Here is a 27,259-nt window from a genome sequence, read left to right on the forward strand (position 1 = left end):
TTTATGTAAAGGTCGAGAGTTGTGGAGATTTTTTAAATATATTTTTATTGATTTCAGAGAGGAAGGGTGAGGGAGAGAGAGAGAAACATCAATGATGAGAGAATCATTGATTGGCTGCCTCCTGCATGCCCCCTACTGGGGATCCAGTTGGCAACCTGGGCATGTGGCCTTGATAGAATTGAACCCAGGACCCTTCAGTCCATAGGCTGATGCTCTATCCACTGAGCCAAACCAGCTAGGGCTTGAGAGTTTTTATAAGAGTTTATTTGAGGCCTCGCGGCCCTCCTCCGGGTCCTGAGCCACCTGCAGTTTCCAGGGTTTGCTGGGCTACTTTGTCCTGTGGAGTTGGGTGGGCACAGCCACAGCTAACTTGTAGCAGGTTGGGGTTCCAGCTCCACCCCAACTATAGGGGTGAGAGCCGATTCCAGATGGACCTTGGGCATGTGAAGTTCGTCTTCAACATCTGTGGGGGTGCCTTGGCCTGAGTTCTAAGCGCAGGCCTGCACCGTCCAGGAGGCTTCAGAGCCACTGCACCCAGTGAACAGCTTCAGATCACATGGAAAAACCACCCAACCACCACCACAGTGACACACTCAAGAGGCAGACTCGGGGCAGCAGAGCCCTGCTGAAGTGTGTGCTGCTCAGTGGGGTGGGCCCCTGCACACCTGACCCTTCACAGTGGTTGGTGGTGGTAGCCAGTTTTTGCAGCAGATTGGCCTGGGGGTAAGTCCCTCCCATTGATGTGCCAACAGCGATCAAGATTCAACTAAAACAGGAGGGTATACATAGCCCACGGGTGGGGAGGGGTGCAACTAGAGTGGTCAGGGAGGCTGGGCCATTGGATCCTACAGGACATCTACTACAATAGGCTATTCTACCAAGCCTGGGAGACATAGCAGCTCTACCTAATACATAGAAACAAACACAGAGGCTGCCAAAATGAGGAGACAAACACGTCGTCCCAAATGAAAGAACAGAACAAAACTCCAGAAAAAGAACCAAATAAAACGGAGACAAGCAATGGACCAGATGCAGAGTTCAAAACACTGGTTATAAGGATGCTCAAGGAACTTAATGAGAACCTCAACAGCATAAAAAAGAAACAGCCCTGGCCTGGCCACCATGGGTCAGTGGTTGAGCATTGACCTATGAACCAGGAGGTCACGGTTCAATCCTGGTCAGGGCATGTACCCTGGTTGTGGGTTCGATCCCCAGTGTGGGGCGTGCAGGAGATGGCCGGTCCATGTCTCTCTCACATAGATGTTTCTCCCTTCCTCTTTCTCTAAAATCAATAAAAAAAACTTTTTTGTTTTTTTAAAGAAACAGTAAGAGCTCTAGCTGGTTTGGCTCAGTGGATAGAGCGTAGGCCTGCGGACTGAAGGGCTCCAGTCAAGGGCATATGCCTGGGTTGTGGGCTCGATCCTCAGTAGGGGGCATGCAGGAGGCAGCTGATCAATGATTCTCTCTCATTATTGATGTTTCTATCTCTCTCCCTCTCCCTCTCTGAAATCAATAAAAATAAAAATATTTAAAAAAAAAAAACAGAAATGAAGGATACACTAATGAAATAAAGAATAATTTACAGAGAATCAACAGTTGAGTCCATGAAGCCAAGAAGCAAATCATTGACTTGGAATGTAAGGAAATAAAAAACACCCATTCAGAAAAGAAAGAAGAAAAAGGAATCCAAAAAAATGAGGATAGTATAAGGAGCCTCTGGGACAACTTCAAGCATACCAACTTTCCTATCATAGGGGTGCAGGAAGAAGGGAGAGAGCAAGAAATTGAAAACCTATTTGAAAAAATAACAGCCTTAGCTGGTTTAGCCCAGTGGATAGCGTGTCGGCCTGTGAACTGAAGGGACCCAGGTTTGATTCCAGTCAAGGGTCAAGGACACTACTTCGGTTGCAGGCTCCTCCCCGGTTAGGCCCTGGTTGGGGCATGTGCAGGAGGCAACCAATCGATGTGTTTCTCTCACATCGATATTTTGCTCTCCCTCTCTCTTCCATTCTCTCTAAAAATCAATGGAAAAATATCTTCGGGAAAGGATTAAAAAAGAAAAGAAAAAATAATAACAGAAAACTTCCCTAAACAAGATGAACAGAGTCCCAAACAAGATGAACCCAGTGCGGCCCACACTAAGATACATCATAATTAAAATGCAAAATGTTAAACACAGAGAGAATCTTAAAAGCAGCAAGAGAAAAGCAGTTAATTACCTTTAAGGGATCTCTTATAAGACTGTCAGCTCATATCTCAAAAGAAACTGCAGGCCAGAAGGGATAAGCAACAAATATTCAAAGTGATGACAAGCAAGAACCTACAACTAAGATTACTCTACCTTTCAAAGCTATCATTTAGAATTGAAGCACAGAGAAAGAGCTTCCCAGACAAGAAATAGCTGCCCTGGTTGGTGTGACTTGGTTAGGTGTCACCCAGTGCATCCAAAATTTGCTAGTTTGATTCTCAGCCTGTGTGTCAGATTGAAATTTGGGGGCATTACCTAAGGAGGGACAGTAGGAAGTTATGCAGTAGTTAAGCAGAGGTATGGCATGATAAGGTATCTGCTTTTTTGTTGTTGTTAAACCTCACCCAAGGATATTTTTCTATTGATTACCCCCCGCCCCCAGAGAGAATGGAAGATGCCTCCCCCACGCCCTTGTCTGGAATCGAACCTGGGACCCTTCAGTCCACAGCTCTATCCACTGAGCAAGACCAGCTAAGACAAGGTATCTGCTTCAAAGGAGATGATAGACCCTAGCAGGTTTGGCTCGGTGGATAGAGCATCGGCCTGCGAACTGAAGGGTCCCAGGTTTGATTCCGGTCAAGGGCATATGCCTGGGTTGCGGGCTCCATCCCCAGTGGGAGGCGTGCCAGCGGGGGGCATGCAGGAGGCAGCCAATAAATGATTCTTTCTCATTATTAATGTTTCTATCTCTTTCTCCCTCTTCCTTCCTCTCTGAAATCAATAAAAATATATTTAAAAAATAAAAAATAATAAAGGAGATGATAGGTGTGAGTGGGAAAACCTGGGGCCAGGGAACCAGTGAGGAGGCAGGCAAAATAGAGCAGAAGGTACTGAAGAGGTCCAACCTTGAGCAGTGGCAGTAGAAAGAGAAAGATAGTACTCCCTTTCCTGACCCTGAGTTTTAAAGTTACCTTCTTGAGTTGTTTCCCTTAACTGGCGAGCACACAAGTAGAGCTGGCAATTTGTTGTGTCAGGACCTAGAAGCCCAGATCCCTCATCCTGCTTCCAAAAGACAGCTTCCCCTTGGGACCAGTGACTTGAAGTTAGCTTTCCTGTGTGTTCGGGTGAGGAACAGGACGGGCCTGTCATGCAAAAAGAGAGGCCTAATCTGTACCAGCCATAAAATGTCATGATTCAAAAGGCATGAAAACACTCAAGGCTCCCATTTCCTAATCTCTAAAAAGGGAAATCACTTTCCATGCTTTGTGTGAGTCACAGACCTGTTAGTTTGCTTATTTACTCAGCAGTTATGTATGGAGCCCATACCATGTGCCAGATACTGTACTGGGTGTTGGGAGACAGTGATGAAAAAATACAGAACCGACCTCTGCCCTCAGAGAGCTTGCTGCGAAAATAAATGAAATACAGTAGCTCTGCCAACTATAAAGCACTGCACTGGTCTCATTTTTCTAATTTTAATTCCCAATAAGATTGTAATCCTGGTTACTCTTGTCTTCTTTATTATCTTCTCTGTATATATCCTTGAGCACAGTCATTTCGCCTCTTCAAGTGAGCCTCTATTCATACCCAGTGCAGGGTCTATGATTGGCTTTGTAGCAATCTCTCTCCACCCACCCTTTCCATAGTCCATCCCTATTCCCCGCCTTTAGTAGCTGCAGTCTCTTTAAATGCGCTCTCGTGTGTCAGCGACTCTGTGGGGCTGAGAGCGCATTTCTTCCCGGGCTTGACTGTTAGGTTGTTTGTCCGTTTGGGGCTTCCGTCCGGCGGGTCCGCCATATTGTCTGCTGGAGCTGCCGCCGGAGCTGCCGCCGAAGCCGCCGCCGCTGCCGCCGCCAAGTAGGAGCGAGCGGAGCCGCGATGGGTGAGTAAGGAAACCAGGCAACTGGGAGCTCCAGCCGAGGCAGTCTCGGGGCCTGGGGCCTGGCGACAGGCTGTCTGCAATCTGCAGAGGATGCCTGAGGCCCCTCCACATAGGTTTTGGGGAGAAGCCAGGCCGGGAGTGCCGCTCAGGCTATTTAGGGAGCGGGCTAGGGCCCCTTGCGGGGAGCAGTCTTTGGGGGCTGGTTCCGGGAACGCTGCCACGCCGGGAGCCCCCACGTGGTGTCCCTGGGTCGGAGCCCAAGCCTCGCTGGGGGCTAGAAAGGGGCCGACCCTCCGGCCTGCGCGGTGGAGACTGGGACTTGGGGCCGGGCTCCCCGCCGCAGGCCCGGGCGGTGCCGGCGGAGCCTCCTGCGGGCGTGTGCGTGGCCGACGCGCATCTTGACCGTATTCAGCGGCTCAGCCCCCGAGCGGAGGGAAACCTTACCTGCGTCGCGGGCGGAGTCCCCCGGCGCGGAGACGCCGGGCGCGCCGGCTCCGGGCCCGTAACCAAGGGTCGCCATGCCAGAGACGGCTCGGCGGCTGAAGGCCTGGAACTTCCCCGGCCCAGGCGGAAACGGGGAGGTGCGGTGGGGCTGAGTGACACCCTTCGCGGTGGCAGAAAACCAAAGGCCAGCACCTGTGGCCGTAGGTAGGTCGGGGACTTAGGAGGAAAAGCGACCTGTTGCTCTTTCTTAAGGGACGCCGGCTGGCCAGGCTTGTGCTCAGGGAGACTACGATGGCAAAGCTTTTGGACTTAGGGACAGAAACATCAGTGGTATTTCCTCTCCAGGAAAAATAAAAAAAATAAAATAAAAGATTTGCTGAGCACTTCCGATGTGCAGGTATTGTTCTGAGTGTGTATATGTCACGTTTTACTTAATGTGCGCCACCTAAGGAGGGAGAGACTACTGGTGTCCCTATTTTACAGATAAGGAAACTGAGGCTTCGAGAGGTAAGGTAACTCACCCAAGGTCACACGGTGCCTAAAACGGGGTGATTACTCCAGAACCCTAGTGAATAGCCTGGCCCCCTAGTGGTTGGGCTGGGAAAAGGGTGAAAGAAAGCTTTTAACCAAAGTTGTAAAGGTGGGTGTGTGTGTGTTTTTGTTTGTTTGTTTTTTTGGTTTTTTTTTTGCTTGTGGGACCACTTTGAAATCTTTAGTCTGAACGAAACTGAAAAACTGCAAATTGAATTGCTAACCCCAAATATTGTGCGTGTGTGTGCCCTCGCGCGTGCGCTAAATGAGACTCTAGGATTGAGTTTTGGAAGATCCCTGATCCTGAGAAAACATAAATTATTCCCTTGAGCTGCAAGGCAGTGACTGTAGAATCAGATCTGGCATTATCATCCTGCCTGTTGCTTCCTAGCTCGCATCCGGAGAAGTCACTTAGGTGTCTGATGCAGTAACACATGGAAAGTATCTAGCGTATCCTCAATAAATGTTGCTTTTCTTTTTTTTGAGTCTTCATTTCCTCATCTCTAGACAGAGCAAGGGGCGGTGTTATCAAAGGATATAACACAGTGTCGGAAGCCTAGTAAGAGCTCCGTACATATCAGAACAGATTCCTGTCCACCTTCAATAGTGTTAGTTCCTTTTTCTTAAGTGCTCTGGTTTCCAGAATCCTCCGTTAAGGCTGACATGCCTGTCTTTGTAACTGCTGCTTTATGTATCGAAAAATTTTAGGGGCTTTAATGTTACAGATTTTGTATTGGTCCTCAAGTTCAGGAATACTGGTGCCTCTAAGTCAGTGGTTCTCAACCTTCTGGCCCTTTAAATACAGTTCCTCGTGTTGTGACCCAACCATAAAATTATTTTCGTTGCTACTTCATAACTGTCATGTTGCTACTGTTATGAATCGTCATGTAAATATCTGATATGCAGGATGGTCTTAGGCGACCCCTGTGAAAGGGTCGTTCGACCGCCAAAGGGGTCGCGACCCACAGGTTGAGAACCGCTGCAGGAACTTATGTTTAGTTTAAGTTCAGTGAAATAAATTTGGTGGCGATTTACTCCCATTTTTACAGAAACTACCGCAGAGAAGATAACACAGTAAGTAGTAAAGCCAGAAGTGAGATTCTTACCTATTTTGCTGCACATAAGCCTCTTGGAAGACTTAAGGTGTGAAGTAAAGTAGTCCTTTTCCAGTAGACTTTGAAAGTTCTTAAGTGGAGCAACAAAACCTGACCAAGGTCCTGAAAGGGATTTTTTTTTTTTTTAATATAGTTTTATTGCTCAGAGAGGAAGCGAGAGGGAGTGAGAGAGATAGAAACATCAATGATGAGAGTCATTAATCGGCTGCCTCCTGCACGTCCCCCACCAGGGACCTAGCCCGCAACCCAGGCATGTGCCCTTGACCGGAATCGAACCTGGGACCCTTCAGTTCACAGGCTGACGCTCTATCCACTGAGCCAAACCGGCCAGGGCCGGAAAGGGATTTTTAATCTAGAGTCAGGCTGCCTCCCCTTGTCTCCCCAACTCCGTATCAGGTACCTCTCCCTGTCCCACCCTGTCTTTCCGACCTTTTGTTTTGGCTGATCCTTATACCATGGGAGTGAAACTAATGTAAGGCTACATTTAATCCTAACATCAAATCTGAGTTAGTTTGGGTTTTCCTCATTTATAAATGAGTAAACTTAGGCTTTGAGATTAGGTCAGGGGTGGGCAAACTTTTTGACTCGAGGGCCACAATGGGTTCTTAAACTGGACCGGAGGGCCGGAACAAAAGCATGGATGGAGTGTTTGTGTGAACTAATATAAATTCAAAGTAAACATCATTACATAAAAGGGTACGGTCTTTTTTTTTTTTTTTTTTTTAGTTTTATTCATTTTAAACGGGCCGGATCCGGCCCGCGGGCCGTGGTTTGCCCACGGCTGGATTAGGTGATGGTCCAAGGCTGGTGGCCTGCACCACACCCACATAAATGTAGAACCTGTTGTATTTCACCGCCTCTCTGGTGTACTCTCCTTGAGCTCTGCCCTATATGCGATGCTGTTTCTCCTGTGCCAAAATTCACTAGCCTTACCAGACCTTTGTAGTGATTTCACTGCCATTAGGAGCCCTGAGGGGGTGATATTTGGAGTTCTGGAAGTTACTTATTCTAACCCTCCCTGGCAGAGACCATAACCTCTCAAGACTAAGTGTTGGCAGACACTGGTGGTTTTATCACCATTCCTTGCCACCTTGCTAACCAGGAATCTGGAAGCCCCTCCCAGCCCCAGCGATAGGTCTTGATTAATATAAACTCTAAACCAGGGGTCCTCAAACTTTTTAAACAGGGGGCCAGTTCACTCAGACCGTTGGAGGGCCGGACTATAGTTTAAAAAAAAACTATGAGCAAATTCCTATGCACACTGCACATATCTTATTTTGAAGTAAAAAAACAAAACGGGAACAAATACAATATTTGTATTTGCATGTGGCCCGCGGGCCGTAGTTTGAGGACCCCTGCTCTAAACCAATCATTGTAATTCTAGCTCCCTAAGCAGTGATTGATTTAGGCCTGGGCATGTGATACAGTTCTGGCTAATTAGATGTGAAGGGAAGTCTGGGTGACTTCTGGGAAAGCCTTCCTTATTTAAAAGAGATTTGCCAGGTTTTATTTATTATTTTTTGCCAGCTTGTATTTTAATCCAGATATCACCAAACAACCTCAAAAAAAAGACAGCTGAAAAGGCTATAATAATAGTCAAAAATTATATAGAACTTTCTATGTGCTAGGCACTAAGTACCGTAATTTTTTTTTTTTTGAGGTCTAAATGCCTAACGTCTAAGTACTGTAATATTGACTCATTTAATTCTCAGATTCTCATGTTCTAGTTGAGAAAACTGAAGCACAGAGAGATTCAGTAACTTGTGAAAGGTCAGAGATAGCAAATAGAGGAACTACTTACTCAGGTGGTACGGCTCCAACCAAAATATGGGCTATCTGAAGGACAATGTTCTGCCTCTGGAAAGGAAAGCCCTTTCTGACTCTGAAATTGCCATTAGCAATGCTACATTCATGAGGCAGAATTTATAAGAATAGGCTGTTGTAAGGATGAGGGTAGAGAAGATGGAAAGAATCTGGTCTCGTGTTTTTGAGTCACTGAATTAGCCAACTTTGGAACTGTCCTATCTTTGCCCTTAAATAGTATACTGAAGACCACTTTTAGTTTGCTTTTGGGTGCAAGTAACAAAGCCTTTCTAACTGGTAATAACACTTATAGGTCAGGAAGTCATTTAGCCCATCATCTCTCTTCTTTTCATTACCTCCAGCCTTGTCCACCCACCCTACCGTTCATAACAGCTTCTTGCAGAGAAGGCACCAAACCATCAATCACTAAGTATCTCACAAGCACCAAACTCACTCCTCCTCCTTATCTTTCTTTTCCTTAAATATATTTTCTATGATTTCAGAGAGGGAGGGAGAGATAAAAACATCAATGATGAGAGAGAATCATTGATTGGCTGCCTCCTGCACACCCTCTACAGGGGATCAAGCCCTCAACCTGGGCATGTGCCCTTGACCGGAATCGACCGGGGACCCTTCAGTCCGAAGGCCAGTGCTGTATCCACTGAGCCAAACTGGCTAGGGCCTGCATTTTTGTTATTGGTGATCATTGACCCAGATACTAGGGCATAAGATAGAAAGGATATCTATCTTTGGTTTCTTACTCGTTTCTTGCCTTTCTATATTGGCAATGGTTGAATACTGTTAACACAGTTATCCTGTTACTAAGGTCTTCTCTAAATTGCTTTGTGTGAGTTTTTCTCACAACCTAGTCCCACGAAGAGTTTTAATTCTGTGGGGTTCAACCTTTTAAAAAAAATATATATTTTTATTGATTTCAGAGAGGAAGGAAGAGGGAGAGAAAGAAACATCAATGACGAGAGGATCATTGATGGGCTGCCTCCTGCATGCCCCCTACTGGGGACCGAGCCTGCAATCTGGGCACGTGCCTGGACTGGGAATCAACCATGACCTCCTAGTTCATAGGTCTATACTCAACCACTGGGCCACACTGGCTGGGCCAGCAAATGTTTATTGAATGCCTATTATGTGCCAGAGATTGTTCTAAGGCCTTGGAAATACAGTGGTGAACAAAACAGACAAAAATCTATCTTCCTATTGAAATCCCTAGAGTTTAAATTATAGTGGGTAATTGCATGAAATCAACCAAACGGAGACTGGCAGGCCAATTAGAGAGCCCCATGCAATCTACTTCCTGCAATTGACCTCCTGGTTCATAGGTTGACGCTCACCCACTGAGCCATGCTGGCTGGGCTATAAAATATGTCTTAAATATTTTATGTATTTTACCAAATTCTGTGTATTTAAAAATACATATTAAGCCGAAACCAGTTTGGCTCAATGGATAGAGCGTAGGCCTGCGGACTGAGGGGTCCCAGGTTCGATTCCGGTCAAGGGCATGTACCTGGGTTGCAGGCGGATGTGCAGGAGGCAGCTGATCGATGTTTCTCTCTCATCGATGTTTCTAACTCTCTATCTCTCTCCCTTCCTCTCTGTAAAAAATCAAAATATATTTAAAAAAAACAAAAACAAAAAATAAAAATACATATTAAAAGGATGAAGACAAGTATTTTTAAACATCATGCTGATCCCATAGCACTTTGTATTCAGTAGGCATCATTATTATTATTGTTGTTGTTGTTGATCCTCAGCCGAGGATATTTTTTTCATTGATTTCGTTTCTTTAGAGAGAGGGTAAGGGAAGGGGAGAGACAGAGTAACATAGATGTGCAAGAGACACATTGATTGGTTGCCTCTCCCACATGCCCCTAGAGCAGGGGTGGGCAACCTTTTTGTGAGTGCGTGCCAAAACCAGCAAAATCTCTGACTCAGAATTCTTCTGCGTGCCAACCCTAATTTTTTGAGAACATGTTACGCCTACTTGATATCTCTTAAGGTGTACGTATGTGAAGTACCTTGAAGAAATAATAAAATTCATTCGAGCGACAAAAACACAGTATATGATGTTGAAAAATACATTTATTTTTTAATGTATACATGTACACTGATAGTCCAACAGAAAACTTTATGACTCCGATTGATATTATTAGTGGGACTTTTGCTGCTGCATCACTGATGACAGAGATTTTATGTCAGGTTTATATTTCGTGACCTTCAGAGATATGCACGAGCTACTACTTTCATCCGTCAGGCTACTCCTATTACGAGACTTAACAAAATTCATCACTGAGAACAAAGCTTCACAAGCGTATGTGGATGAAACCAAAACACTGGTCGGATCTAGGAGGCAGGGAGAGTTAAGGCAGAGGCATAGAAATTGCTCTTCCCCTCTCTCGTCAATCCATGTCTATGGTCTTTAAGATAACTTGTTATGTAAAATTATTTATCTAAGATGCACCTACACTGAATTTATCTGAAAAATAAAAAAGTCGGTATTAAGAAAAAAATTGTAAATGGAAGATTATAAGAGAGGGTTTCGCGTGCCAGCAAAAGTTACTGGCATGCCATGTTTGGCACGCGTGCCAGGGGTTGCCCACCCCTGCCCTAGAGGGCTGGAGACCTAGCCTGCAACTGAGTTATGTGCCCTTGGCCAAAATCGAACCTGAGACACCTCAGGCCTCTAACCACTACACAACTGGCTAGGGCTCCGTAGTTTTTTGTTGTTGTTGTTTTCTTTAGTTTTTTAAAAATATATTCTTTATTTTAGAGAGAGGGGAAGGGAGAGGGAGAGAGAGAGAGAAACATCAGTGATGAGAGAGAATCATCGATCAGCTGCCTCCTGCATACCCCTACGAGGGAACAAGCCTTGCAACCCAGACATGTGCTCTGATCAGGAATCGAACCAGTGACCCCTTGGTGCATGGGATGACACTGAATCCACTGAGCCACACTGTCTGGGCAGTGGATATTATTTTTAAACACACCATTTGGAGTGAGATGAACAAGAGATTATAAATCCATATATATATATTTTTTCAATTACAAGCGAAAGTTTTAGAAAGTCACAAAATTAGAAAAGGTGAGCCTGTTGGGCTGTGAGGGCTCTAGAAATCAGTTACAAAGGCAAAAGAAGGGCCTTTTGAGCTTAGGAAAAAGCAAGGCAGAGAGAACGCACCTATGGTAAGGAGAGGAGGAAAGACGCGGGCATGCTCAAGAGAGAAAAAGAGTGTGCCTGCCATAATTCCATATTTTAAATTGTCTTCTAGATATTTAAAGTTTTTGGCTGACTTAGTTCTGATTAGCTGGTCATTATATATGTTGTTTTGTTTTATTATGAAAGTAGGTGTCATTTTGGTGCTAGTAGCTTCATATTTCTAGAGACATCAGCTCTGCTATTCTTTTGTTCCTTTTGTGTTTATATTATTTGTTTTTTAATATATTTTTATTGATTCTGAAGAGGGAGAGGGAGAGGGAGAGAAAAACATCAATGATGAGAGAGAATCATTGATTGGCTGCTTCCTGCACATCCCCTACTGGGAATCAAGCCCGCCACCCCGGCATGTGCCCTTGACTGGAATCAAACCCAGGACCCTTCAGTCTTCAGGCCACTCTATCCGCTGAGCCAAACCGGCTAGTGCTGTGCTTATATTAACACTAGAGGCCCTGTGCACGGATTTGTACACCGGTGGGGTCCCTTGGTCTAGCCTGCGGGGCTCAGGCCAAAACCGGCTCTCCGACTTCCCCCGAGGAGTCCTGGATTGAGAGAGGGTGCAGGCCAGGCCAAAGGACCCCACTGGTGCACGATCGGGGCTGGGGAGGGACCACAGAGGGCTCCAGGGCATGTCCAGTCTGTCTTGCCCAGTCCCGATCGGACCCCAGCAGCAAGCTAACTTACCAGTCGAAGCGTCTGCCCTCTGGTGGTCAGTGCACGTCATAGGGACCAGTCGTTCTGCTGTTTGGTCTATTTGCATATTAGCCTTTTATCATATAAGATACATATACCTATATTAAAGGTAAACCTTAGCATTATGCACTTATTTGATCAGTGGCTTTTACAAAATATTTCAATGGCATGGAAGCAAATTGGAGTGGGATAAGAAATGAGAGAGGAGAGGCAAACTGTTTCACGAAGTATGGAGTAAAGAAAAAAGAAACAAGTAAAGAGGCTCTTATAAAGTCTAGGCAAGACATCATGAAGACCGGAATTAGGTCAATGATAGTAGGAACAGAGAAAAAGAGAGTCCAGAAAAAATTAGGAAATAAAGATGGCCATTCTTAGTGATTGGGTGGTGGATAAAGGAAAACGAGTTGTCCAGGGTGACTCCCCAAGTTTCTGACTGTAAAGCTAAGAAGATATTGGACAAATCCCTAATCCCTTATATCAGTGTGTTTCTCAACCTTTTCTTTCATTATCACCCACCTAAGGAGCCTTTTTGAACACTTTTCCCCCTTGTTCATCCCTCCCATGAAATGTTAATGCATATACTCTATACCTTTCTACATATAATAAGTATATCTTTGCTTTATATATAAAGAGAGAAAGCATAAAGCTTGCTTTTTATTCAGTGCAGGGTTAAGAATGACTAAACAAATTTTGATGTTAAAAGTTAAATTGACAGCATGGATGGAACTTGAGAGCGGATAAATACCACAGGATCTCACTCATTTGTGGAATATAATGAACAACATAAGCTGATGAACAAGGACTGATCCAGAGATGGAGAGGCATTGATTGGACTGTCGGGACTTGGAGGGAAGGTAGGGGAGGGTGGGGGTAAGGGGGAAAGATCAACCAAAGGACTTATATGCAAGCATATAGGCCTAACCAATGGACATGGACAACGGGGGGGTGAGGGCATGAGCGGGGGTGGGGGGGGTGGGGGGTAGAGGGTAACGTGGGGACAAGGACACATATGTAATATCTTAATAAAAAATATATTTAAAAAAAAAAAGTTAAATTGAAAAGCTATTTGCACTTAACTAAATTTGATAGCTGTATTTACTACGTAACTTCTAATATTATTTATTTATATACATTGTAATGTATCAAGTTGCATATGCAAGTTAGCATTTATAAATATATAAATAATGTAATCAAAATTTAAAATTATCCAGAACTGTTTATTCTTCAGAAAAAGCAAAACCATAGAAAAAAAATAAGTTTCTTATTTTTAGTGAACTTTTAAACTTTTACTTGATGTGAGAAAATAACTTAGACTTAACTAGCTGCTAGATGTTTATTCAGATCTTGTTGACATTTCTCTTTTCAGCACTTGACATAATTAATCATGACAAATTTTAATTTGTAGAATTAAGCAATAAAATGTAAGCTTTTAATTTAATTACCAAAGCTGGTGTCACACACTGAGGATCATACATAAAGAGCATTCACAAGGCTTAACAGGCATGCACAGGCCACCTATGGTTTTATGACTTCAAGATCCAGCAGTTAGGAGTAAGTCCCCCTGTCAAATTTTGTTTGGCTGGCACGATGTAAAAATTGATTATGAGTGCAATCCCTGCTTTATTATTGTAACTGCCCTATTAAAAATCATTAACCTCTAGACGTTACAAGGCATTTGAGTTTGTGATTAACTGAAATTCTGGAATGTGAGCAGATTTGTTTATTTATTGGTGAGAGACAGTCCCCAACCCAGAATTCTGATGGATTTGCTGTTACCAGTCTTTTCCTTTTCAGGAAATGAAAAGAACCTGGAGTTTCGGACCAACTAGGTCAGGGTTGACTTTTTAGCATCATGGTTTATTATTTAACCTCTGAGTCTCAGTTTTCTCATCTGTAAAATGTATTCTCAGGATTATTGTGAAGATTAGGGATTATATCTACAAAGTGTTTGGCATATCAGGTCTTACTAGCTCACTGAGGCTGTGGACTCTATACCTCAGTGCACTCTTAACTCCTTTCTCTCTCATTACTGGCATGTGGCCATAGTGTTTCAACCCAGGAATCTTATGTTGATGCATATTTGCTAGAGAATTCCTAGTGAAAACTCATAGAGGCCAGCTTAAAAATAAACAAACAAACAGAAAACACACACGCGCACACACAAATCCAGCCTGAGAAGAATCAGGTTTCTTACATGCTTTAAGGAAGAGGCCTTAAAATGGGAGATACAGTGCATCTCTTTTATCTCTCTTCCCAGTGCCATTAAATAACTTTCAATGCATCATGATAAATTGTAAAACTTCCTAACTGTAGCATATGCCCAATAGTCAGTCTGCCTGATTTAAAACCTTAGCTCATTCTCTTTGCCTAGGCAGCTACAGTAACATTTTATTAGAAAGCCTCCTTCAAACAGGAGGGGAGGGCTCATGCAGTTTAGCACCAGGACAAAGGAAGTAATTTGAAAAGACTGACAGCTTCATAGTGTTCTAGGGCCCATGTCCTTAGAACAGCGGTTCTCAACCTGAGGGTCGCGACCCCTTTGGGGGTCAAACGACCCTTTCACAGGGGTTGCCTAAGACCATCGGAAAACACATATATAATTACATAGTATGTTCAATTTGTAACAATGAAATTGGGGGTCACCACAACATGAGGAACTGTATTAAAGGGTGGCGACATTAGGAAAGTTGAGAACCACTGGCTTAGAAGATTGTGTCATTACCCTGAAAATAAGGCTAGTTCCCTTATCTCCTAAATATAGCTCTTTCAGGGTCTTCTAGGGCTAGGCAAATGCCTTCAGGTGATTACTTGAAAACTTTTTTTTTTTTTTTTTTTAATTTTCGCGGAGGACATTTTTCCATTAATTTTTAGGGATAGTGCGAGAGAGAGGGAAAGACAGATTGGTTGCCTCCTGCATGCACCCTGCCAGGGCCGGGGCAGGAGGCAACCAAGGTACATGCCCTTGATTGGAATCAATCCGGGACCCTTAGGTCTGCAGGCCGACACTCTATCCACTGAGCCAGCAGCTGTCTAGGATGTGAGCTTGAAGGTGTGGCACTATCATTCCCATCTCATATACAGGACAGCTAACTATATATATATGCTTTTTTCTGAGAAAATATGCATGATTTTATTTATTTTTCCCTATTGAATACTTTATTTTAAAAGTTAAAATACTCTGAAGTTCACTTGAAAATGATATCAAACGTCATTTATTGTCTGCCAGGTAGTTCAGAAGGCACTTTAAGATTTTGAGGTTTTCTTATCATTGTTGTGATAAATATGGACATCATAAAGATGTAGAGTGTTAGGAGAGAATTGGGATTAGTCAGAGAGAGCAGCTTTTACTTAATGGTAATATTTTCCTGTATTATATAAAAATGTGCCTGATTTTAAAATGTGATGAATCTCAAAATTTTAGACATACCAGTTATTAAATGGAGTATTACAGTAACCTTGTTACTCACCTAGTATGTGAGCTCAGGCTCAAGGTCTTCATCTATCAATTACGGCAGTGATGGCGAACCTTTTGAGCTTGGCGTGTCAGCATTTTGAGAAAAACCCTAACTTAACTCTGGTGCCGTGTCACATATAGAAAATTTTTGATATTTATTTTATATATATATAAATGCCGTTTAACAAAGAAAAACTAACCAAAACAAATGAGTTCGCATGTCATAGGTTCGCCATCACTGAATTAGGGCCTGTATTTTGCTAGGGCTACCATAACAAAGTAGCATAGACCAGGTGGCTTAAATAATAGAAATTTATAGTGTTCTCAGTACTAGGGGCTAAAAGTCTGAGATCAAGGTGTTGACAGGGCTGGCTTCTGAGACTTCTCTCCTTGCCTTATAGAGGGCTGTCTTTGTGTTTACATAATGTACTTCCTCTGTGTGCATCTGTATCCTTTTGTTTGTTTGTTTTTTGTTAACCCTTACCCAAGGATATTTTTCCATTGATTTTTAGAGAGTGGAAGGGAGGGGGAGAGACGGAGAGAGAGAAACATGGATGTGAGAGAGAGAATTGATTGGTTGCCTTCTGCATTTGCCCCAACCATGGCTGGGAATGAGCCTGCAACCGAGGTATGTGCCCTTGACCAAATCAAACCCAGGACCCTTCAGTCTGTGGGCCAAACTGGCTAGGGCTGCATCTGTATCTTCTTTTTTACTTTTTTTTTTTTTTGACACTATGTGCATCTACATCTTTTTAAAAATATATATTTTTATTAATTTCACAGAGGAAGGGAGAGGGAGAGAGATAGAAACATCCATGATGAGGGAGAATCATGAATCGGCTGCCTCCTGCATGCCCCACACTAGGGATGGAGCCCACAACCCAGGCATGTGCCCTGACTGGGAATCGAACCATGACCTCCTGGTTCATACATAGGTCGATGCTCAACCACTGAGCCACGGTGGCCAGGCTGCATCTATATCTTAATCTTCATATTGGATTAAGGTCTTACCCCAGTATTAAGACCCTATTTACAAATACAGTCACATTTTGAGGTACTGAAGGTTAGGACTTCAACATCTGAAGGAGGGAGCATAATTCAGGCCATAGCACGTCTATACCTATTTTGTATTATTATTGCTAGTCCCTTATTTCTAAAAGCTTAGAAAATCCATGTCAGTATTAGACATTAATTTCCTGAAAATGGGAGGTATAACTTCAGGGACCTATTTATTTTGTGAGAGTTCCTTGACTAAGAAAACCCAAGGCAATCAGGTGCTAGAAAAAGTATATTTGTATTGTGGATTTCTTGATCCAGTCCCAGCAAGTAGGGAGTGCATGATGAAAAAAGCTCCCTTACCTGCACAAGACTCCAGCCTTCTTTGGTTGCTGATTCCAGATGTGCTTCTGCAGATGTTCCTCCTTCCAATCCAGTCTTCCCTGCCTGGCTTCTCCAGTGAAGTCATAAGCAAATATTTGTGATAGTTTCTTGTCACCATGGTGACTAAAGAAGTACAACCTGGGTCTCCTTCCAGCTTCACTGTCAGCTTTGCTGGAAGGAGAAAACAGCCCTCTGGGAGGGCCCAGGTTCAGAGTCATGAAAAACCATCTGTCAGGTAATGGGGGACAGAAGTCCACAGTGCCAACTTTAGGAATCTATCCTGTGCCTGTTAGTCTTGAGGCACTGGGGTAATTAGAGGTCCCAGAGGGAAGCTACTGCCCTGTTTTTTTTTGTTTAATGATAAATCCACTTGGGCTTTGTCAAGTGGGTATGGCGACTTGCACATTCTAAGTTCTAAGACCCAATTGATGCTATTGGTTTGCCAGGCTACTTTCTAGAATGACCCAAGGCATCATCTCTGAAGTTTCATTTTCTCAGTATGTTTACTGTAGAATTCAACTCTCTCCTCATCTTCCATTTTCATTTCTCTTTCCCTCAGATTCTCTTAATAGACTATTTTCCCCCCTCTCATTTATTCCATTTCCACCCCCAAAGTGAATTTTCTACTTGAACCAGCCCAAATCTTTCCTTGGGAGACTTATTTATTTACTAGAGACCCTGTGCATGAATTTCATGCACTCGGGCGGGGGGGGGGGGGGTTGGGGGCGGGTCCCTCAGCCCGGCCTGCACCCTCTTGCAGCCCAGGAGCCCTCAGGGGATGTCCAACTACTGGCTTAGGCCCGCTCCCTGCTTAGCGCTGCCATGGAAGCAGGAGAGGCTCCCGCCACCACCGCTGTGCTTGCCAGCCGTGAGCCTGGCTTCTGGCTGAGCAGCACTCCTCCTGTGGGAGCATGCTGACCACCAGGTTGGGAGCTCCTGCATTGAACGTCTGCACCCTGGTGGTCAGTGTGCGTCATAGCGATGGGTCATTCTGCCGTTTGGTCAATTTGCATATTAGCCTTTTATGTAGGATTTCTTTATTAAAATTTCAATTACAGTTAATACTATATTACTTTCAGGTGTACAGCATAGTGGTTAGACAATTTATATCAGGAGATTTATTTTTTAATTTTGAGAGTACATTTATTAAAGCTGGGAGCAGTGAAACAAGGAAAGGCCTAGGACAGAGCCTAGGCAGGGCTGGTGTCAACTCACTGGAGACAGGTTCAGGGGGTTAGCTCAGAACAAGCTGCTGCTGCCTGCTGCTCCCCTGTGGGGACCCTTACAGTTTAGGAGAAAGAAAAAATTACCTGAAAAGTAGATTCAAATGGTGTGCCTCCAGGAGGGTGTACCAGGAGATTTCTTTCCTTTTTTAAAAAAAAAAAAAAAAAAAAAAAATTATTGATTTCAGAGAGGAAGGGAGAGGGAGAAAGAGAAGCATCAATGATGGGAGAGAATAATTGATCATCTGCCTCCTGCACACCCCACACTGGGGATCAAGCCTGCAACCTGGGCATGTGCCCTGACCAGAAGTCAAACCATGATCTCTGGGTTCATAAGCTGATGTTCAACTACTAAGCCACTCTGGCTGGGCCAGGAGATTTCTTTTTAAACTCTAATCACAGGCACCCCATCCACTCCAGAAAGAGGGCAATATTCTATTAGAGTTAGTTTTTTCTTTCTGTGTGCCTATAAAACTTGTTTTCCATTCCTTTTGCAGTACTTTTAGTATCTGCTTCAAATTAGAAATTTGTAGAATGGGAAATATTTATAAAAGGGTAACCTACTCTTAGTGAGGATTCCTCTACTTGTACTTTAACACAATCAGCTTCACTTTTTCAATTTTTAAAATACTGAGATTGTTTTTAAAATATTGGGGCCGAACCGGTTTGGCTCAGTGGATAGAGCGTCGGCCTGCGGACTCAAGGGTCCCCGGGTTCGATTCCAATCAAGGGCATGTACCCTGGTTGCGGGCACATCCCCGCAACCAGTGGGGGGCGTGCAGGAGGCAGCTGATCGATGTTTCTCTCTCATCGATGTTTCTAACTCTCTATCCCTCTCCCTTCTTCTCTGTAAAAAATCAATAAAATATATTTAATAAATAAATAAAATAAAATAAAATATTGGATAAAGTATGGTAAAGTCACTCTAGCCACAGGAGGAGGCAAGAACAAGTCTTGGAAGGAAGATGTGTGTTATACTCAGTGGTCTCAGAGAGGGTGTCACTTTATGCCACACAGTGTCACAGAGGAAAACACCAGGATGGTGGAGCGGCAGAAGGGACAGGAGCCAGTGGAAGGTTAAGGCAACCACCTTTATTAGGGTTCCCAAGGGAAAGTGAAAGCAGGGCAGAGTAAACAGTTTAGGGTTAAGCTAGTTTGAGTCATTCTGGAGGGCTTTGGTCTATAGGAGTAGTCTCTAGTTGCCTACTATGTGGCCATGGAATATTTCCTCCTGGGGTCTACCTACAAGCTAGATAGAAGAGATACGGCTTTTGATTGGTTAGTTTGCATATCAAAGTTAGGCTCTTAGGCAAGTTATCTTTAGGAATTAGTAGGCCTGAGAGGGGCAGTCTCTCCCTGAGTCTGTAAGGCTCCCAAATACCAGAATATAAAGAATATAGAAAATAAGAACATATAGTTAGTTTATTTGGCTCTGTGATGAATGAATGCAAATAGATAAATACAGAATCTAAGAAAACATAGAACAGGGATTCCATGTCAGATTTAACTGCAGGAGGTATGCTACAATCTTAAAATTTGTGAGTGGTAAAATATAACAAAATTCACCATTTTAACCATTTTGAAGTATACAATTAAGTAGCATTAATTACATCTACAATGTTGTAGCACCATCCCCACTGTTTCCAAACTTTTCATTACCCCAAACAGAAACTCAACCCAATTGGCAATAATTCCCCATATCCCCCTCCCCAAGTATCTGATAATCTCTAATCTATTTTCTGTCTTTATGAGTTTGACTACTCTAATTACCTCATATAAGTGGAATCATGTATTTGTCTTTTTGTGTCTGATTTCTTTCAATTAGCATACTATATTTGTAGCATATGTCAGACCTTCATTCCTTTTTATGGCTGAATAATATTCCATTTTGTGTATATGTCACATTTTGTTCATTTCTCTGTTGGTGGATACCTGGGTTGTTTGTTTGTTTGTTTGTTTGTTTGTTTGTTTAAAATATATTTTTATTGATTTCAGAGAGGAAAGGAGAGGGAGATAGAAGTATCAGTGATGAGAGGGAATCATTGGTTGGCTGCCTCCTGCGGGCCCCCTGGACTGGGGATGGAGCCCACAACCAGAGCATGTGATACTTGTCTTTCTCTGATTGACTCATTTCACTTAGCATGATACTCTCCAGGTCCCTCTATGCTGTCTCCAAGGGTAAGAGATTCTTCTTTTTTACTGCTGCATACTATTCCAGGACGTAAGTGTACCACAGATTTTTTATCCACTCCTACTGATGGGCACTTGGGCTGTTTCCAGATCTTAGCTATTGTAAATTATGCTGCTGTGAACATAGGGGTGCATATATTCTTTCTGATTGTTTGTTTTGATTTTCTTAGGATATATTCCTAGAAGTAGGATCACTAGGATAAATGGCAGTTCCATAATTTTTTTTTTTTTTTTTTTTTGAGGAAACTCCATACTGTTTTCCATAATGGCTGCACCAGTCTGCATTCCCATCAGCAGTGTACTAGGGTTCCCTTTTCTCCACATCCTCACCAACATTCTGATAGGTGTGAGATGATACCTCAGTGTCATTTTAATTTGCATCTCTCTGATGATCAGTGACGTTAAGCATTTTCTCATATGTCTCTTGGCCATCTGTATTATTCACTTTGGAGAAATAGCTATTTTGGTCCTTTGCCCATTTTTTAATTGGATTGTTTATCTTCCTTTTGTGAAGTTGTATGAGTTCCTTATATACTTTGGATATTAACCCTTTATTAGATATATCATTGCCAAATATATTCTCCCATACAGTGGGCTCCCTTTTTGTTTTTTTGTTTTTAATATATATATTTTATTGATTTTTCACAGAGAGGAAAGGAGAGGGATAGAGAGTTAGAAATATCGATGAGAGAGAAACATCGATCAGCTGCCTCCTGCACACCCCGCACTGGGGATGTGCCCGCAACCAAGGTACATGCCCTTGACCGGAATCGAACCTGGGACCTTTCAGTCCGCAGGCCGACGCTCTATCCACTGAGCCAAACCAGTCAGGGCCCTTTTTGTTTTTTTGATGGTTTCTTTTGCTGTGCAGAAGCTTTTTATTTTGGTGTAGTCCCATTTGTTTATTTTCTCCTTAGTTTCTTTTACCCTTTAACTAAATTTTTTAAAAATATATTTTTTTGTTTTTTTACAGAGAGAAAGGGAGAGGGATAGAGAGTTAGAAACATCAATGAGAGAGAAACATCGATCAGCTGCCTCCTGCACATCTCCCACTGGGGATATGCCCGCAACCCAGGTACATGCCCTTGACCGGAATCAAACCTGGGACCCTTCAGTCTGCAAACCAACGCTTCTATCCACTGAGCCAAACCGGTTTGGGCTAAACTAGACTTTTAAAAAAATATTTTTTTATTGATTTCAGAGAGGAGGGGAGAGAAAGAGAGAGATAGAAACATCAGTGATGAGAGGGAATCATTGATTGGCTGCCTCCTGCACGTTGGACCACGACCGCAACCCAGCACGTGCCCTTGACCGGAATCGAACCTGAGACCCTTTGGTCCGCAGGCTGACGCTCTATCCACTGACCCAAACCAGCTAGGCTAAACTAGACATTTTTAAAACAACACTGTTTTTACTTGAAAGAATGACTGACATAAAAACTCATTATTCACACTTAGGTATTGGGCAAACATTTTCTTAAAATGCAAGAAGTAAGTCAGGCTCCAGCCAATTTGGCTCAGTGGATAGAGCGTCGGTCTACGGACTAAAGGGTCCCGGGTTCGATTCTGGTCAAGGGCACATACCTTGGTTGCAGACTCCTTCCTGGCTTGGGCCCTCGTTGGGGTGTGTGCAAGAGGCAACCAATTGATGTGTTTCTCTTACATCGATATTTTTCTCAGTCTTTGCCTCTCTCTTCAAATCAGTGGAAAATATCCTTAGGTGAGGATTTAAAAAGAAAAAAAAGAAGTAAGTCAGTATTTGTTGCCAATGATAAAATTTTAGCTTCCAAGCAAAAAAAGACTTTCAGAAAACTTATATCTACCACTTAAGCTCAACAATTTTCCAAAAGGTTTATAATAGAATAAAATGGGGGTGGGGGTTGGGAGTGGAAGACCAGCATAATAAAAATGGTTAAGTTATGATACATTTATGCAGTAAAATAATGTAACAAGAAAAATGAATGAAATACAGCTCCATAAAAAAGGTGAGCCCTGGCCTGTGTGGCTCAGTTGGTTAGAGAGTTGTCCTGTGCAACCTCGGCATATCGGATGACACTCTAACTGACTGAGCTACCCAGCCATTGCCCAGGCATATTAATATTCTAGTTCTTAGATTTGGTGGTGGGTTTACAGATTCTCACTGTATTATTTTGTTTGGTAACAACATTGTTTCCTTTTGTATGTATCAAATATTACAGATTCATTTTAAAATTGGGTCCTTTTTAAACAATACGTGGTATTTCACTGAATTTGTATGTACTATAATTATTTCATTTGGCTAGGTTAAATATATTTGAGTTTATTGGGCAAGTCATATAACTTTCTCATCATGGAGGTGATCATAGCTTATGAGCATTTACCCTATTATGTTCTAAGAAGTACTTCACATGTATTAACCTATTTAATTTTTCTCTCTCTTTTTTTGATTTGAGAGAGAGAAAGCAACGTCAATTTTTTGTTCTGTTTATTTATGAATTCATTGGTTGATTCTTGTATGTATCCTGACCTGGGATCAAACCCACAACCTTGGCATATTGGGCCGACACTCTAACCCAGCGGTTCTCAACCTGTGGGTCGCAACCTCTTTGGTGGTCGAATGACCCTTTCACAGGGGTCGCCTAAGACCATCCTGCCTATCAGATATTTACATGACGATTTATAACAGTAGCAACATTACAGTTATGAAGTAGCAACTAAAATAATTTTATGGTTGGGTCACAATATGAGGAACTGTATTTAAAGGGCCAGAAGGTTGAGAACCACTGCTCTAACCAACTGAACTGCCCGGCCAGGGCACTTTTCTAACAACTCTATGAAGTAGGAACTATTATGTCCCTGTTTGAAAGCTAAGATCCTACAGCATAGAGGTTAAAGCAACTTATTGAAGGTTTGCACAGTTAAGAAGCAGAGAGCCAGAATTTGAACTCTCACAAACTGCCTCCAGGGCCTACACATTTAACTATTAATATTTATATCAATTGCTATAATTACACTTAATTTAACCAGCTTATTATGATTAAAGGAAACTGTTTTGGTGGTGGTAGAGGTGTCAAGTGTGGTTAATGAGATTATTATGCTTCCTTGGGAATCTGGTCTCCCGGAGTAAGGGAGGGTGGGTAGAGACAGGAGCCCAGGGAAAAGGAAGTGTCTTCTTAAGAGCCTTTGCCAATGTGTTTGTATCTCCTCTTCTTCTAGAGACCATGGCAAGCCCAGGGAAAGACAATTATCGGATGAAGAGCTATAAGAACAATGCCCTAAACCCTGAGGAAATGAGGCGAAGACGAGAAGAAGAGGGCATTCAGCTTCGGAAGCAGAAGCGGGAGCAACAAGTGGGTTAACCCGAGTATTCTTTATTTTTCTTATATGTTTTTAAAGAGAGAGAGAGAGAGAGAGAGAGAAACATCAATTTGTTCCACTTATATTTTTTTTATTTCAGAGAGGAAGGGAGAGGGAGATAGAAATATCAATGATGAGAGAGAATCATTGATCGGCTACCTCCTGTGCGCCCCACACTGAGGATCAAGCCTGGAACCTGGGCATATGCCCTGACTCAGAATTGAACCGTGACCTCCTGGTTCGTAGGTCAGCACTCATCCACTGAGCCATGCTGGCCGGGCTTCCCAAGGATATTTTTTCCATTGATTGTTTTTGTTTGTTTTTTTTCAGAAAGATTGGAAGGGAGGAACAGGAAAGAGAGAGAGAAACATTGATGTGAGAGAGACACATCAATTGGTTGCCTCCTGCACACGCCCGAACTGGGACCAGGGATCAAACCTGCAACACAGGTACATGACCTTAGCCGTGATTAAAGGGTGACCCTTTGGTGCTCTAACCATTAGACCACACCTACTAATACCATTGGTTGATTCTTATGTGCCATGTGTGAGGATCAAACCCATAACCTTGGCATATTGGGACAACACTCTTACCAATTGAGCTATCTGGCCAGGGCCCAGAGTATTCTTAAACATATTGTTCTGAGAAAGGATCCAGCTGCCATGATTGGCCTCCACCTTGCACTCTCACCCTCCCTTTAGGAAAGTAGCTAAGCTACAACAGCTTCCTTTGTTGTAAAGAAATGTTGAAAGCTTTGAGAAAGAGAAAATCAGCCCTACCTGGTTTGGCTCAATGGATAGAGCATCTGCCTGCGGACTTAAGGGTCCCAGGTTCAATTCCGGTCAAGGGCATGTACCTTGGTTGCGGACACATCCCCAGTGTGGGGTGTGCAGGAGACAGCTGATCTTGATGTTTCTCTCTCATCATCGATGTTTCTAACTCTCTGTCCCTCTCCCTTCCTCGCTGTAAAAAAATCAATAAAGTATATTTAAACAAAAAGAAAAAGAGAAAATCAATCACTTATTCTTTTTTCATAACAGCAGCATCATTTCTGTCTTCAATATAACATTTTGGTTTTAGACCCCTATTTATTGCCTTCTCTCTTCTTTACCCTAAAGTCAGTGTTAGGCCTGGCCTTCAAGGCCTAGCTCCAAGCCTAACTTTTTAAGAGGTTCATCTGCTATTCTGGGCTGCCTTATTTCTCTTTCCTGGGTCCATTCTTTGTAAGTCTCCCTAGGACTGAGAGTATATTAATACCTCACCATTTGTGCTCTTTCACACACCCACTAAATTGGTGCCTTGCCCAAACCTACATGTAGTCACCTAACCTGCTTTTGCCTACCCTCTTGCTTTACCATTATTCCTTCAAAGCCTTTTATACTCTTCACCTTTTATACAAAGGGCATTAGAATCTTTAAAGATTTTTTTGCTTATAAAAATGAAAATAGTTAGATAAAATAGAAAGTAAAGCTCTTGAATATCTTTCTATGCCAGTATGTTGAACTTGGCATTTTCTCAACCATGCTAGCATTTCCTTGACAGTTTTGCCATAATTTAACATTAGGTTATTCTTTGTTGTTGTTGTTTTTGTTTCAGTGAATAGTCTTACCACCATCTCTTCTCTTCACTTGCAGCTATTTAAACGGAGAAATGTAGAGATGATTAATGAAGAAGCTGCCATGTTCGATAGTCTCCTCATGGACTCCTACGTGAGCTCTACCACTGGGGTAAGGCCCTTGCTTCGGGCAGGCCTGGGAAGTACCTGCTTCTACAAAACAGAAATTGGGCAGTTCACATCATCTAGTAGTTTTGCTCACAACCATGCAAAGCTCTTTCTTCCACGGGCCCTTTTGTAGTTGGTCAGCTTTAAGAGACCTCAAGGATTTATCTCTAATAGAGACACCTTAGGAAACACTTAAAAGGAAGCCATCAGTTGCCTCAAAAGTAAGGAATTACTTTTCAAATGTCCCGACTTGAAGCAGCCATGGATTAAACCAGCGCATTCTCCTGAGCCTGTCTGTTATGCTGTCCTCTTGCCCTCAACTCTTTACAAAGTAGGATGCCACACAGGATTATGTGCTCATGTCTGACTCTAGTGTTGGTTTGCAAAGCCTTGAACCTGTTTTATATTCTAGGAGAGTGTGATCACAAGAGAGATGGTAGAGATGCTCTTTTCTGATGACTCTGACCTGCAGTTAGCAACCACACAGAAATTCCGGAAACTGCTCTCTAAAGGTACAAAGCCTGGCCCACCCCCAAAGAGACCAACTACATGATTTAGTGTCTTGTTTCTTCTCACCGACCTCATCAATCTACCCCCCTTCACTCATTCTGCTTTGGTGTGTAGAGAAGCCAGGCACATTTTTACCTTTGCACTGGCTATTCCTCCTACCTGATACCCTCTACCTGACATAGCTGTGTGACAGCTCCCTCACTTCTGCAATCAGATCCTACCTTCTGGATGAAGCCTACCCTGATATCCTATTTAAAATTACAGGCCTTCTCCCAACCCTTGGCATTTTTAATCTTTTTACCTTGCCCAACCTATTCTTTTTTTCCTCATTATATTTATTACCTTCTATCAACAGAATCTCTCTCCTCACTAGGATGTAAGCTCTGTGAGAACAGAGACTTTTGGTTTTGTTCACTACTGTATCCTCAGTATCTGGAACTGTGTCGGGCACATTGTTCATGCTCAGTAAAAATTTGATAGTAAAAATACTTGTCTCAGTATATGAAGCAGCTCTCCCAATAAAGGAATGCTGGTCTTAGAAGGAAAATGTGTAGACTAGGGTTGCTCATCCCTTGGGCTTTCTTCTCTCCCTTACTTACTTGCTTAGGTTCAATAAGCCAAAGGTGAGTATACTTAAATTAGGATAGGTTTCACTCCTGAGCCAAACCGGTTTCGGCAAGGCTTCACTCTTTAGCATCCCAACTGCTTCACAGAGGTCAAAGATGACCAACTGTTGTGAAAACCACCTCACCCAGAAGGAGTTTGGGCATGCTCATAGGATGGTCAGGAGCATCTAGGGAGGATGGTGAGTTGACCCCAGTGGATGCATCAGCCAAAGCCTATCCTGACTTTTCCTCTTCTTCCTTTCTCCCTCTTCCAGAGCCTAGCCCTCCTATAGATGAAGTTATCAACACGCCAGGAGTGGTGGATCGGTTTGTGGAGTTTCTGAAGAGGAACGAGAATTGTACATTACAGGTGCGCTCTGGGTGGAATGGTATCAGATGAAAGCCCTCCTTCAAAGAAATTGCAGTGGGATGTTTCTATAGACACATCTCTTAGGAAATAGACAAGTAATGTGAGGAAACATTTAAGAGAAGCTATCTGTTTGTTGCTCAGAAGTCTTGGCCTCAAATAAGAGAGCCCAGATCTCTTCTCTAAAATAATGTGAAAGAAAGATACCAGAATATAACAGATGGACCGTTCAGTTATAAATTAGAGGTTCCAGTTCACTTCCACATTACCTGTGTGACCTGAGGCAAATTATTTAGCCTCTGGATTTTTTTTCTCAGAAATGGGTGGTGAGTCAGTCTCTTGGAACTTGCTAGAAACTCAGCTGAAAGGGACTTGGACAGATCCAACACACGCTAATCCTGGTTTCAGTAATGAAGAAAGTGAATCCTGGGAAATAAAATTGTTTGCTGAAGGACTAATTGATGCTGTAGTAGTGCAGGTCTAGACCGGGAACGTTGAGGCCCACTCCTGGCTTCCCATTCTGTTATGTCACTGCCAGTACCTCTTCCTACCATTTAAAGGGGGAGCGGAAAAGGCCTGTGTTTTGA

The 27,259-nt window shown here is 43.0% G+C and overlaps 1 protein-coding gene across 3 annotated transcripts in view; it reads left to right on the plus strand.

The window, feature by feature from the left end:
- Positions 1-3,910: 3,910 nt before the first annotated feature.
- Positions 3,911-27,259, plus strand: part of KPNA6 (karyopherin subunit alpha 6) — a 40,458-nt gene continuing 17,109 nt past the window's right edge. For 2 of the 3 annotated variants that reach the window (XM_036348343.1, XM_036348344.1), the window contains exons 1-5: positions 3,915-4,070; positions 23,327-23,460; positions 25,102-25,194; positions 25,603-25,702; positions 26,581-26,675. In XM_036348343.1, coding sequence (XP_036204236.1) covers positions 4,067-4,070; positions 23,327-23,460; positions 25,102-25,194; positions 25,603-25,702; positions 26,581-26,675 — 426 coding nt within the window. In that variant the 5' untranslated portion in view covers positions 3,915-4,066. Of the gene's footprint in view, positions 4,071-23,326; positions 23,461-25,101; positions 25,195-25,602; positions 25,703-26,580; positions 26,676-27,259 lie in introns of all 3 variants that reach the window. The other variant, XM_036348345.1, reaches the window with a different exon arrangement.

The sequence above is a fragment of the Myotis myotis genome, unplaced genomic scaffold, assembly GCF_014108235.1.
Source record: "Myotis myotis isolate mMyoMyo1 unplaced genomic scaffold, mMyoMyo1.p scaffold_m19_p_2, whole genome shotgun sequence".
NCBI classification, from domain to species: domain Eukaryota; kingdom Metazoa; phylum Chordata; class Mammalia; order Chiroptera; family Vespertilionidae; genus Myotis; species Myotis myotis.